The following is a 14,158-nucleotide window of genomic DNA, read 5'->3' as shown; positions in this document are numbered from 1 at the left end:
ACTGGGCTTCACTGACCTGTCGTTCTGAGAAGTGGTACTGGCAGAGTCTCTTCCACAGCAGCCGGTCCTCACTGAGCACAAGAAGGTCTGGGGCTGCCTGGCCCAGGCTGACCAGGTCCCGCCCATCACTCAGTCTCTGCATGATGTTCAGTTGCAAGCACACAGGCAGATCCGTGAAGGTGAGGCCTTTGAAGGCAGGCTGCAGAGAGAAGGCCAGATGATAAGCCGGGTGTTAGAGAAGAGCCATTTTCTTGCCATAGCTTGCTCCCAGAACGCCACGGTCCCCAGATCCTGCAATCTCAAGCTGGCTTATCAACAGGTAGATTCCCAGAGCTGTGATGCTCCCAGTCCAACAGGTAGAAGTAGGACCGATGGCAGAGCCTCCAGAGGACAGCCAGGAGTGTCTTGGCTGACTGCAGCCTGCTGGCTTTCCCTGTCCTTGCAACCTTCTGCTCTAAAAAGACTACCCAAACAGCATATGTTGAACTCTTTTTATTATATTTTTCCTTTTTTTTCTTTTTCTGAGACAGGGTTTCTCTGTATAGCTTTGGCTGTCTTGCAACTCACTTTGTAGACTAGGCTAACCTCAAACTCAAGAAATCCACCTGCTTCTGCCCTCCAAGGGCTGGGATCAAAGGTGTGCATCACCACCATCGCTATATTTTTCTTTATTTTTGAAATTTTCTTAAAAGTAAACAGTGACATATGATACTATCTACCCCATTTCCCTCTTCTAACCCCCCTGCACCCAAAAGGTTCCTCTCAACTTCAAGTCCTTTTAAAAGATTGATTTTTCTGTGTTTGCGCTGCAGAGGTCAGAAGAGGGTGTTGAATCCATCGGAACTGCAGTTATGGATGGTTACGAGCTGTCATGTGGGTGCTAGGAACTAAACCCAGATCCTCTGCTAGAGCAACAAGGGCTCTTAACCACTGAGCCACCTCTTGAACCTCTCATGTTTGTTTGTTTGCCTGGATAGCTCTCTAAGTCTAATTAGTGCAGCCCATGTGTGCACGGTGTGGGGCCACCCACTGGAGCATGGGAGCACATTGGATTTCGTGCTTTGTTAGCTTCACTATTCAACTTCAAGACTCACTGCCTTCCAAAAGTGCCACCGCCCTGATGGGTGGCCTAGGCAGACACCTAGCCTCTCATCTCACTGTCCTCTGTGACTTCAGATCATTCCACTTCAGTGCACTCTCTGGCACCCAAACCATATCTTGCTTACCTATGCACAATGCCCTCACCCACCTGGCCTTCCTTCTCTTGTCTCTCAAACCCACTTCAAACCTATTGCCACTGGGTATGGTGGTCCTCGCCTTTAATCCCAGCATTTGGAGGTAGAGAGAGGAGGAGATGTGTGTGCTCATGGCCAGCTTGGTCAACATAACAAGTTCTAGGACAGCCAGGGCTACATAGAGAGATCCTGTCTCCAAAAACCAAGAACCAAATACCCAACAAAGAAAAACAAAACTCAACCATTTCATTTGACCTTTACTATCTATGTATTCCCCCCCCCCCCGCACCCTCCTTAGGTCTCCTTCACTGTGCCTTCTTAGAACTCCTACGAGCTCCCTCAGTGACTGACTGCAACCCCCCCCCCTTTCTGCACAACCCCTTCCTTAAGAAAGGCTAAATGGAGCATTGCTTTCAGAACCTAAGGTCCTTGACAGCAGGGGGTTGGCTTTGTTTCACTGTTGTGTCCTGATGTCCACAATGTTTGGCACACCATAAGCACTCAGTAAATATTAGTGTAATGGATTAAATCCAAATAGTTGAACAGGAAAAAAAAAGAATAACACAAAGACCTTGTGCATGTGTTTGTGTGTGTGTGGTATGTGTGTTTACAGGACTATATGGATGTACTTATATGCATCTGTGTGGGTTTGTGTATGTTTGTTTGCATTTATAAATACGTATGCTTGTGCATTTGTGTTTGTGTGTATATGTTTGTGCACACACTGGGAATGGCTGGCCCCAAAACCTTTGAGCTAAAGCTCTACTGTAACTGAGGACACCAGGGAACATTTAATTTAAAAATTTTTAAATTTATCCTACAAATATGAGTGTTTTGCCTGCATGTATGTGTGTACACCACATGTATACTTGATGCCATGGAGATCAGAAGGTATTGGGTCCTCTGGAACTAGAGTTACAGATGGTTGTGAGCCACCATGTGGGTGATGGGAACAGAACTCTCAACTGCTGAGTGATCTCTCTAGCCCCTCCAGGGGATGTTTTAAAAACTGTCCATTTACATATAATACACATATGCAATCAACCTTGAGCTTCTGAAGGAACTTCCACTATACCCTCAAACTTATATTCAAGCCCTTTCTTATTTTAAAATTTGATCATCTCAAGATACCTCACCTAGACCTATATCCTTGAAGGCAGGACCTATATCTTGTAGGCCTTGGAGACTAATCCAGCACAAACAGTCCTTGGGGTGCTTACTGGACAGGCACAGAGGAAAAATAATAATAGGGATTATTTTTCTCATCAAATTTCTGGGGCAGGACCTGTAGGAAGCACAGCAAAGCCCAAACACATGGGGACTCCAGGGACTACTTGGTACCAGCCTCATCGGGATGATGCCAAGTTCCATTTGATCTTGTCAATCACCTGAGTCCTCTGGTAGGCAAGACATAAACTGATGGGAAGAGAGGCCACAGAAGGAGGACTTAATGGGAGCTGCTGAGGAGAATGGATGTAGCAAGGGAGGAATGTGATGGGGGCAGACAGCATCCTGGGAAGTCTGGGCCTCAGTTTCCCTAGCTCCCAAAGACTATGTTTAGAATACTGAAGATTCCTCTAGCCCTAATGATCGCAGGCCTGCAGCGACTCAGGCCTCCTGTTTCAGAAGTGTCTGTGATTTGACAATTTTTACTGCTCACTTCTACCGCAGGCTGTTGGGCTGAACTCAATTGGTTTGCAACATTCAGGCCTTTGTGTGACCGCAGAAAGCCCTAGACCTATTTGTCATTTATCATCTGCTGTTGATCATATGAGCTAATAAAACTGCCATGGGATTTTCTTTTTGTTTCCAGCACTTCAAAGCCTCTACTTTTTTGGTTAAAACTCCCAGGCCAATTATTACATTAACTCCTATTAAAGGCAAGTTGGCCTGGCAGAGTTTGCTCTGTCAGATTTTCAAACCTGAACTTTTCCAAAACCCTTGCCCAGAACCTCGTGCCAAGCCCTTATTCCTGATAAATGGTTAACTGCTTACATGCCTTCTCCCTTTCGAATATAAACATATAAAAGGGAAAATATGTCACTCTTGCAGCCTTAGCCAAGCATTTGGCTGAACTCCATTTTGTCTTACCCCAGCCCCCATTTTCCAAAACATTGCTTTGCCCACAGCACTGTAATTATATTTTATTTTCCCCCTGAAAACCAGTTCTCTTAATTTCGTCCTTCATCCTTTGTTCTTATATAAGTTACATTTACAAATAAAAATTGGCTTGAAAGAATTAGACATGAAGATTTCTAAGGCAAACAAGGTTATGTGCCGAGACAACAGTGGCAGATCGTGGGCAGATAGGGAAGCTTTTACTATGAAAGGCATTTTAATATTTTCATGGATTAATATTCATTTCTTTCTGAGAAACACAGAACTATCATCCAGACTGAAGTGATTCAACTTTCTTGTTCCCTCACTGTCCCTCGACTCCCTCATCTGCCCCCCACCCCGCCCCAGGATCTTATAGCCCAGGCTGGTTTCAGATTTTTTCTATAGTTGAGGATGACCTTGAACTCCCCATTCTCCTGCCTCCACTTGCCAAGTGTGTTAAGATTAGAAGATCCGTAACAGTTGGGGATCTGTGTGGGAAGCTCTTCTTGACAGCTCTCAGAACAGCATAACTCAGAGCCCCCTAGTGGGTTCAGGAAAGGAGCAGCATAGCCTCTGGGAGCAGCCTGTTCTGGAGTTTGATGTCAGACATCCTGGTATAGAAGCCCCAACACAGTTCCACTCTGCCCTCCATGTACTTGGCTTCTACATCCTTGAATTCCATGAGCCACATATGGAAACTACTGAGAGAAAAATGCATCTGAACTCACAGGACTTTCTTGTCCTCCTGCCCTACGCACATAGCATCCTATAAGGTATTAAAATTGGGCTAGAGATGAGTTGCAAGGCAGAGGAGGGTGCATGTGGGCTAAGCATAGTCACTATGCCATTGTATACAAAATACTTGAGCATCCATGGCATCCACGGTAACCTTGGGGTGTCTCTGAATCCATCCTCTGTGGAGACTGAGGATGCTTTCTCTCAATTACAAAACAAGGAAATGAGTATCTCTCAGTGGGGCTGGGTATAAGAGATGAGTTAATACATAGAAGTACTTAGCACAGGACCCAGTAAATTCCTGCCGTTTACCCTAATTAGAACTAATTACGAGATAAGTTAATTATCACAGTGTGTGTGCAGGCAAGCCCTTGATCACAACACCTAATGCATCTATAATAATGCTTCCTACACACCAGGCCCTGCTCCAGCTGCTGTCCTTAGGCTGGTTTATGCAATCTCACACCTATGTTTAATCTCACACGGGGATAGGGAAGAGCTGGGCATGTCTGCCTCTCATTTCCAAACGAGGAAAGTGAAGAAGCATGGGGAGACTGAGTAAACTGTCTGAATCTTGCAGTTGGTATAATTTACCACTGTCACCCATAATCTAGGACAATATTCTCCATTCATGTTCCCCGGAACCCTGAACATGTACTTCAGCACACGGGTTGGTGGGGAGCTGTCTCTTCAAACCAATATTCATCTCTTCAGCTAAAATCCACTGATTGAGCCAGGTATGGCACAGAAGATGAATGTCTTCTTCTTTGGAGACTGTAAAGCAGTGGCTGGAGACAGACGTGTGTGTGCATGAGAGCCTTCCAGCTGATCAGAACTGTTCTGAAGAAGACTGTGATAGCGGCTGTAAGAGATGGGATGAACCCGGGAAAATTGTGAGCCAGAAGTCCCTGAAGGGTGTGTAGAGAAGTGTGGGGTTCCACCGGAGCACACCAAGCAGATGTTAGCGGCGGGGGGAGGGGAGGATGAGCTTCAGGGCTGGACTTCTTAAGCAGAGGATTTCATTGGATTAAAAAGTTTTTTTTTTTTAATAAGCTGAATCAGTGGATAAATAGTTGGAAGAAAACTAGACGGGGAAGAGTTTGGAAACCACTGATGTTAAGCACACTTTGTCATTTTAGGAGTCAACAGTCCCAGCTTCTGACTTTGACCTAACTGTTGTGTAGTGCTGGGAAGAACCCTGGACTCCTCTGGTCCCCACTTCAATACCAGCCTATGGAAGGGTAATAGTAATTACAATGGCTGCATTTCAGGAGTGTTTGGGGCCAACCAAGGAGGGCTTTAAGGAAGTAAGGTCATGGGAATGCAAAGAATGGGAGACCTGGGAAGGAGACAAACTCATCTGAGGTGGTCAGAGGGAGTATAGCTCAGGGTAGGCATAAATGAGAGCTGCAAGGGTGCTTGAGGGGAGACAGCCTTGCAATGAGCCTTGTTAGTTTCTTTCATTGGCTGGGAATTGTCTCTGGGGAATAAGACAGGAATTATTCAGTCCAGGGCACAGAGAATGCTGGAAATCAGGTAGCAGGTTAAAATGAGTTTTCTGGGATTGAGGAATGGAATTCTGCTCTTAACTGTACATGGCTAGGCTATTGATCTACTTCAGAGAGGAGCCTGGGATAAATTATTAAAATTATACTGTTTATAATAAATGCTTAAGTTTTCTTATAACAATCCAACAATGGGGATCATTTCTGAAAGATGACCTACATTTGGGCTCTGCTCAGCTCTTTGCATGCGTGTGCTTGCAGGCACGGGCATGTGTGTGCATGCACATGAGCTTGTGGGTGTGTACAAGCGGGGTTGTTGGAGCCTAAACAGCTCTAAGGAAGCCATGTAACGAGAGGTTTCTAATTATTCCTTCCACTTCAGAATTTAAGAAACCAAGGGGCAGAAAAATCATTCACCATGAAGAAAGAATGTGCTCTTTGGAAACGTCATACAGCAAGGTAATTGTTTAGAAGTCACAGGGTTTCCTCCGTGTCACCTTCACCTGATACATGCTGCAGTTCCAAACTGTGTGGGTCCCGGAAGCCACTTAACCAGCCCAGTGTGTGATTAGATAAGTAGCCAAGTGTTGTGTGAGCTTCCCGAGTGTGCCTGTCCATTAGTGAGCCCTGAGAGATTACGCCAGCAACGTTCACACAGTTCTGTGCGCGCCTTGTCTCCCGCCCTTATCACCATTAATAGGATGGGAGCCCACAGTGAGTTCTTATTCTGAAAGCCAAGAGAAATGCCTGTTATATGAAGTCCTATGCTGGTAACATACAGGCTCTGAGTGAGTCCAGTTAGTATTTTCTTACATGTGTGTTCAGGCTTGGTTCAAATGTCTTTTGTCATCACTACCATTAAACAGGACTGAGATTCTAAAAGGCTGGTGGTACCAACTCTCTAGCCACTGTCTTCTGGGCTCTATTGTACTAAAGGCAGCGTCCCCAGTCCACAAACAGCTCATTCTTTTGAGGAAATGAGCAGAGAGCTCCCCGAAGCCCCACTGAAGACTTCAGCAGACAGCCAACATCCCTTCCCTGACAGCTATGTTCTCCGTTTTGTTTCTGTTTTTATTTTTTGTTGCTGCATGGTGTTACAGTTGGCTGTCATCTTTAACATTCTCTCCACCTGTTTTGCCAAGTTCTTCTTCCCACTCCCCCTTTATCAGGATGCCCCTCATACCGCCTACCACCCTCAGCCCAAGGACGCGGCATCAAATCCGAAGCAACCTGTTGCTGCATCACTAGAGAGGACGTCATGCTCTGGAGTCTGCTCAGTGTCTGAGCAGGGGAAGCCACAGTGGGGTGAGTGGGGGCTTGCACTCACCCTGGTGATCTGGATGCTGCTCAGCTGCTGCTGCCAGTGTAGAATGGTCTCCATCCGATACACCCACATGTTAATGTTGCCCACCAGCACAGACTTGCCAACTCTCTGGACCAGTGTGCATAAGGACGTGTAGAGGGTCTGGAGAAGTTCCCTTATGAGTCTTATGTTTTGCTGGTCCTCAAGGACTTGAGTGGGAAGAAGGAAAAGGAATATCAAAGTCATGTTATGGGGACCATGCATGACACAAGTGGTCTTTTCTTCTTTGTTGTCTACTCCTATGACTGGGCACAGTCTCTTAGGATGCCATCTTCTTTCTCACCCGTGTTTATTCTATACTCAGGTAATGGATAGAGTTTCCATTATCTAGGTCCCTCTTTGTTCTCTTCTCTTGGGTTTCTAAAGAGCTCTCCTGTTTCAATTCAGTGCCAATGGTCCACCTGATCAGAACACGGCTTTTCTGTTCAGTAGCTGACATGCTTTTGGATGGCCAATGGAAGACTGCAGTTTGGGGGTCCAGAAGGTTGAGTTCGAACCCTGCCTGGCTAACTTCTAGATGATCACAGGACGCTCATGTCTCATACGCATCAGTCCCCCCATGTGTGAAATGACTCAGTGGAGCCAGAGGTCTAAGGTCATGGCTAGTCCAGTCTATGCCTCCGTTCTGCCTTGCACACAGCTAGGAATATTGAAGCTCCGAGGTGAAGGGTGGGGCACATGTCCTCAACGAGGAGCCAGTCAAACTTAAAGTAAGGCAAACAGCTGATTCTAAAGAGAGAACAAGAAGGCAGTGGTCTTGTTCTTTGCCAAGGGCACGGGTGGTACCTTTCTCCTGAGCTGGAAGCGAGGGCCCCTGGGATTCAGCCGACATTGTTTGTTGCCATCCACTCACGTTCCTTTAAATCTAACGACATGCTACTCGATGAGAAAGCCCACCTGCCTGTTCCCACGCCTCTCAGGAGGGTTGAGAGAGGGCGGCAGAGCTCACCTTTCAGCACAACTTTTTCCAAGATGTTCATGAAGTTCTTCTGGGCGATACCACTCAGGGATGTGAGCTGTGACTTTGCTATCAGTTCCAACAGCTGTGGGTAAAAATAGACGTTGCCAGGCTTAGTATACAGAGAGATATTTTTCTCCTCTAATCTTCACTTTTGAGTCACATGACACGCAGATACAGACTGACAGGGGAGAGAGAGCGATAAATGGCAAGCAGGGCCACCAGGCAATAAAACGCAGATGCTCCCAATGAAAGACAAATGGTGGTAACTCAACACTAGGAATCAGGTTGAATATTTAATGACTTTTTTTCTTTTATATATAAAGGGTTTGGGCTTCGGCCAGGGCTAATCCATTCTATTTGGTTCACTGGAAAGGAGAGCTGACAGTATTCTGGAGGGAACAGAACCTCCCGTGACCCGTGAGCATAGGAGTTCTGCATAGTCACCCCCAGGGGGAACTGTTCTTGCCCTGGCTTGAACTTCCATCCACTGGCACCCACTGCTCTCAGGGCACAGCGAAGCCTGTGTTTGGTGGCCATGTGCCTGAGCCAAGGAAGGGGTGATTCTTTTCTAGACACAGTTTGCTTTTTCATGTTCAATAAACCTGCCTGACTAGACTCCTTTGCTGCATTTACCTTGTTTTAAATTTTATTTTATTTCTATAGAAAGATGGCAAGGAAGAGAAACTGAGGGGTGCACAGTGTGTCTGTCTATTTCTTCCCGGAGGCACAAAGGAGAGCCCTTGTATCTGTTAGCTTTGATGGTGTCTTATTTAAAAATTATTTTACATGTAGGAGTGTTTTGCCTAAAAGTGTGTAAGTGTACCATATGTGTGCCTGGTGCCCCTGGAGGCCAGAAGAGGACATCAGAATCCCTGGAACTAGAGTTACAGTGAGTTCCAGGACAGCCAGGGCTACCCAGAAAAATCCTGTCTTGAAAAATCAAACCAACCAACCAGCAAACAAACAAAACCCCCAAAGATGTGAGTGTTGAAAAATAAAATGACAAGAATCTTCGAGATCATCTAGTGCAACCCACTTCTCAGATGGATCAAGTGAGGCTCAAGAGTACCACCAGGGTCGGGGAGATGGCTTAGCAGGTGAAGATACTTGCTGTCAAGCCTGATGACATGAACTTGATCCCCAAAGGCACATGACAGAAGGAGAGAACTGTTAGTTGTTCTCTGACCACCACACACGCCCACACACAGGCATGCACACACACAATAAATAAATGGAACAAAAATTTTGACGAAGACTCTAAACTCTATGAGTGATCTCACAGCCTGCAAGAGGACTCAGCTGTATTTTTACCACATAGGAAAGTGGGAGCACACACTGTCTGTCTCAAAGAAACACCACACCAAAAGGTTGCTGTAAAGGCCAAGCAACTAATTTCTTCACAAGACAAATCAAGTCCCCAAGAAAAATCACACAGACTTAGGCTTAGTACACTGGACTTTGAAAACCAAGACCCCAGTAAGACAAGACACAAGGGAAGTAACAGAGGTGGCTACAAAGCAAAACACATCATTTACATATATGACAACAGCATAATTTAATTTATTATGTGCAATTAATATATTATAATATATTCTAATTCTGAGAGGAAAGAGAAAAGAGACCCCCCCCCCGGCCTCATTTTTTGAACTCTGCCCTTACAGAACATTCTCAGTGGAACCCTAACTCTCCCATCACAAAATTAACAAGGCTCTCCTTTGAGTTGGAACAAAATTTTCACTGTTTTTTGTTTGTTTGTTTTCGCGACGGGACTTCACACAGTCCGGGCTGGACTCAGACTTACTACAAAGCTAAGGATGAGCTTGAACTTCCGATCCTCCGTTCTCTATCTCTTTAGAGCTGGGATTACTGGTGCATCCTGCCATGCTTGGTTTACGAGCCGCTGGAAATTAAATTCTAGTCTTTGTGCATGCCCAAGCAAATATCCTACCAACCGGGATAGTCTTGGCCCTAGGAAGCTTTCCAAGAGCATTTCATCGGACTGGGCCCCTGCCCGATTTCCTGAACGGATATGACACAGTATGGGATGCTGGAATCAAGGCAAAAGGAGGAAACAGAGTAAACCCCCAAATTCCTCACTGCCAAAACAAAACAACATGAGAACACAAGAAAATAAAATAAAAGCAGGATTGCAGAGGAGGACAAACTTTGGACCTATGTCCTGGGTGGTTCAGGGCACCTCCGTGTCCCAGGCCCTCATTTAAACATTTTGTCTCCTTTGGACCCCTGTCAAACCACAGATAGACCTAGTTCCTTCAACATAATTTTACTTTAAATTGGAAAAAAGAGTTTTAAACCTCAAATGTCTTCCTGCTGGGTTTGGTATCTTTGACGTGTGCAGGGGGTGGCATGACCTCTTGACTCGGAGGAGGAGGAGAAGGAGGCAGAGGAGGAGGGAGAGGAGGAGGAGGGAGAAGAGGAGGAGGAGGGAGAGGAGGAGGAGGAAGAGGAGGAGGAGAAGGAGGAGGAGAGAGAGGAGGAGGAAGAGGTGGCGCTGCTGTGTTGTGCTTAGTGCTACAGATCTACACTCAGAAGCCAGGGGCTAACAAGAGTGACATAGACTGTCGAGGCATCAAAACACACCCGGGTGGACGCTCTGTCCATCCCGAGTGACCACAGCTCTCCGTGCCTTTCTGGTTTAGTTCAGCCACCAATCAGCACATGACGGTGAAAAGAGGAACACAAACCTTTCATTTTCTCCCTGGGCAACAGCAGGCTGTAGAAAGCCAGGCTGAGGTTTATTAATACCCAGAGCATCACATGACCAGCATAAAGCAAGACGAAAGGAAACAAAAGCCTGGAGCCTGGAGCCTGGAGCCTGTTCCTGCGGGGCAGGCGGCTGAGCCCTGTGACTCATCTTGGGGGTAGGAGGTGAGGCAGGGGACAGCCTGCGATCAGCCAGAAACACATCCAAAACAGATGCCATGTGACCCCCAGCTCACCAGAGTGTCAGTATTAACCTGACTAAAAAGGCACTGGTCACAAAGAAACATAAATAAATAATAATAAAAAAAAAACCCTCCTCTGCAGCAGGCCCTGACGGTGCATCTAGGAAACCCCTGCAGAGTGTGCATTGAGGGGAAGCAAAAAGCTCTTTGGGCTGGCTGGTAGTATTTTCCTTAACTGGGGAGGGGGAGGGACAGAGCAGCCAATTCTGTCAACTGACAGCAGGTGACATGTCAACTCTTCTCTCACCCTAGCTGCAGGGAAAGTCCCTGTTGCGATTGCTAGGCAGCTGCGGAGCCCTGGAACAGGAGAACCGGATTCTTGATCCAGGTGACCTTTATAACTGTCATTCATTTAGCAAGAATCTCTGTGTCCGCTCTGTCCTAGCACTGAGACAGATGACAGGGAAGGATGACAAACACGTGACCCCCCGGACGCACGGAGTTTATGTCTAGTCATGTCAATAAAAAGACTATGTACGGGGGAAACAAAACACCAGCAAAAGATGACCCATGGGATTGCTACGAGAATCAAATGAGATAAAAACAAAAACTTACTGTGAGTACCAAACATAAAGTGTTACTACCACTAAGAAAGCTCTTCTCCCCAATTCTAGTCTTAAGGAGTAGGCAGACTTTTGTAAAGGACCAAACTTTTTTTGCTTTTGGTATTTTTAGACAAGGGCTTCTCTGTGTCACAGCCCTGGCAGGCCTTGAACTCATGAAAATCTACCTGCTTCTGCCTCTCGAATGCTGGAATTAAAGTCGTGCACCACCATGCCTGGCCCCCCAGTAGTGACTGAAATAGTAACTGTTTTAAGGCTGGTGGGTCATTCAGTCTTTATACTAAAAATGCCTTGCAACTGTAACACAAGTAACCATAGACACTATGTAAATCAATGTGTACCATGCGTATATCAACAAAACTTTATTTAGAAAAACCAGTGAAGAGCTAGATGGAGTCCTACCATTACTTCTTTTTTTAAAATTATTTATTTATTATGTATACAATATTCTGTATATGTGTGTGTCTGCAGGCCAGAAGAGGGCACCAAACCTCATTACAGATGGTTGTGAGCCACCATGTGGTTGCTGGGAATTGAACTCAACCTTTGGAAGAGGAGGCAATGCTCTTAACCACTGAGCCATCTCTCCAGCCCCCCCTGCCATTACTTCTGGTACACATCATAGAGATTCTAAGTGAAGGTCCCAGAGTCAAACTGTTTTGTATGCCAGAACCTATTTTAGAATTGTTTTGAAGAACAAATAGTTCATTAAACACTCACAATATGCCAGGAAAATATACTTAGTAGCTTATTATTATTATTTAAAGAGAGGGTTTCACTGTATAGCCTTGACTGTCCTGGAACTTGCTCTGTAGACCAGGCTGGCCTCAAACTCACAGAGATTCGCCTGCCTCTGCCTCCCGAGTGCTGGGATTAAAGGCGTGCGCCATCACCACATGGCTACTTAGTAGCTTATTATCATCAGCTTTTCATCATAATACAGAAAAGACAGCTAGATAAAATTATTGCCAGGAAAAAAATAGCGAATTAGCAGGGTAAACGCACAGCTTGTTTAAGGACTCTGTGTGTCAATTGTACGTGTTGTCAACTAAAAGCTTTCTGATCTCATTATTCCTCTGATATCTTTATCTGTGGTGCACTTCAAAGCTCTGTTGACACAGTTCATGACGTGACCAGGCGATTCCACCACGAAGTCAAACTTTGCTAACAACAATGGATATTTATGGTATGCAGAGATGGTGCCACACAGCTTACCTGCGTGGTCTCGGTTTTCACTACAAAGAGGTTAAGTTCCCCATGTGACAAAGAAAGACGCTAAGGCTCAGAGCTGTCAAGCAGCAGTAGTAAATTGGGGAGTCAATACTTAAGTCCAGATATGTTTATCAGAAAATATGTATTTTTGTGGCATTCAGGACCCCACTGTGAAAGATAACAAATAATTTGGTATTGGTATGCAGAGCAAGATTTTATTCTATATATTTATTTATTTGGTAGCTTTGGAGCCTTTCCTAAAACTCGCTTTGTAGACCAGGCTGGCCTCGAACTCACAGAGATCCTCCTGCCTCTGCCTCCCGAGTGCTGGGATTAAAAGCCTGCGCCACCACTGGCCACCCTCAAATTTTATTCTAACAATTGTAGCAATATCATGACTTGTTATTGTCTGGGGAAAGAATCCAGAAATTTCCTATCAATAGTGTGCTATGATTGGCGGTCAGCTTCCATGCTGAAGTGAAATAATGCCCCCCCAAATGTTCTAACACAGCTAGAAAGAGGCCACGGCTTAGGGTCAACCTCCTACATCCATACAACTCTACTGCCAAGAACCAGCAGACAGTGTCATGTGGCACCAACAATGAGGGTGACGAATCTATCGTTTCTTGTTGTTAAGAAAGCTATTTGACCCAGAGAGTGGGTTTGTATCCTGAAATTTGTTTACCAGATGACGGAGCCAATTGGCTCGTTTGCCCTTAGCCACAAGAGAAGGGGAGAGTAGAGGAAAATATCTTGTTGGAAAGGAACTGTTTTCTGCTGGGCAAATTTTAGTTCAGGTGCCAGCAATTTGTGGCTGGGTTGAAAGATCGGCAGAAGGTGACGGGGAACAGGGCATCAAGCTGTAGGCTGCTCCTGAATGCCACGGTGTCACTGTGAGTGAGTGGGCAGTGTGGGGATGTGCCACTGTGTGGGGACTAGCCGTGCAGGCAAAGAGCGAAGCTTCGCTACTGGAGGGAGGGGGTGGCCACCACATGCCCAAACCACATCCTGCCATTCAGCCTCAAACCCATGCTAGGTTTGGAGATGATGAGTTGGAGAAAAATCGAGTGGCCAAGCAGAGCTCGGTAGCAAATCTCAGAGCGGGTATCAACCGCAGCCTGACGTGATGTTTGGAGAACCGCTGGGCGAAAGTAATTTCCCTCCCGTCATCCTTTACTCGAAGACAGGTCTCCTCTGCAATTCATCCTAGCATAGCACTTATATGTAAATTTATTAGCATTAATGTATATATTACGTGTGTGTGTGTGTGTGTGTGTGTGTGTGTGTACTGCTGCGTGTGAATGGACATCAAAGAACACTGCAATGGATTTTAAAGAAAAACTTGTGGGAGTTGGTTCAGTTCTCCACTTTCACCTTTATGTGGGCTCTGGAACTGAATTCAGGTCACCATCAGGCTTGGTGGCAAGTGTCTTTAGCAGCTGAACTATCTTGCTAGCCCAGTATATTGATATATATATATATATATATATATATATATATATATATATATATCATGCA

General features: G+C 45.6%; 1 protein-coding gene across 1 annotated transcript in view; it reads right to left on the bottom strand.

Annotated features, from left to right (window-relative positions):
* The window catches only part of Fbxo32 (F-box protein 32), a 38,030-nt gene that overhangs the window by 6,221 nt on the left and 17,651 nt on the right, over nucleotides 1-14,158 (bottom strand). Inside the window, exons 5-7 of the mRNA XM_041671716.1 lie at nucleotides 7,888-7,981; nucleotides 6,903-7,087; nucleotides 17-199 (exon numbers count right to left, since the gene is read on the bottom strand). Coding sequence (XP_041527650.1) covers nucleotides 17-199; nucleotides 6,903-7,087; nucleotides 7,888-7,981 — 462 coding nt within the window. The remainder of the gene's footprint in view (nucleotides 1-16; nucleotides 200-6,902; nucleotides 7,088-7,887; nucleotides 7,982-14,158) is intronic.

This window comes from Microtus oregoni, unplaced genomic scaffold (assembly GCF_018167655.1).
Source record: "Microtus oregoni isolate MIOR12 unplaced genomic scaffold, Mior012 000022F_ref0000154, whole genome shotgun sequence".
Classification (NCBI taxonomy): Eukaryota; Metazoa; Chordata; class Mammalia; order Rodentia; family Cricetidae; genus Microtus; species Microtus oregoni.
Note: the sequence above shows the minus strand (reverse complement) of the source record. Positions and strands in the feature narration are given on the sequence as shown.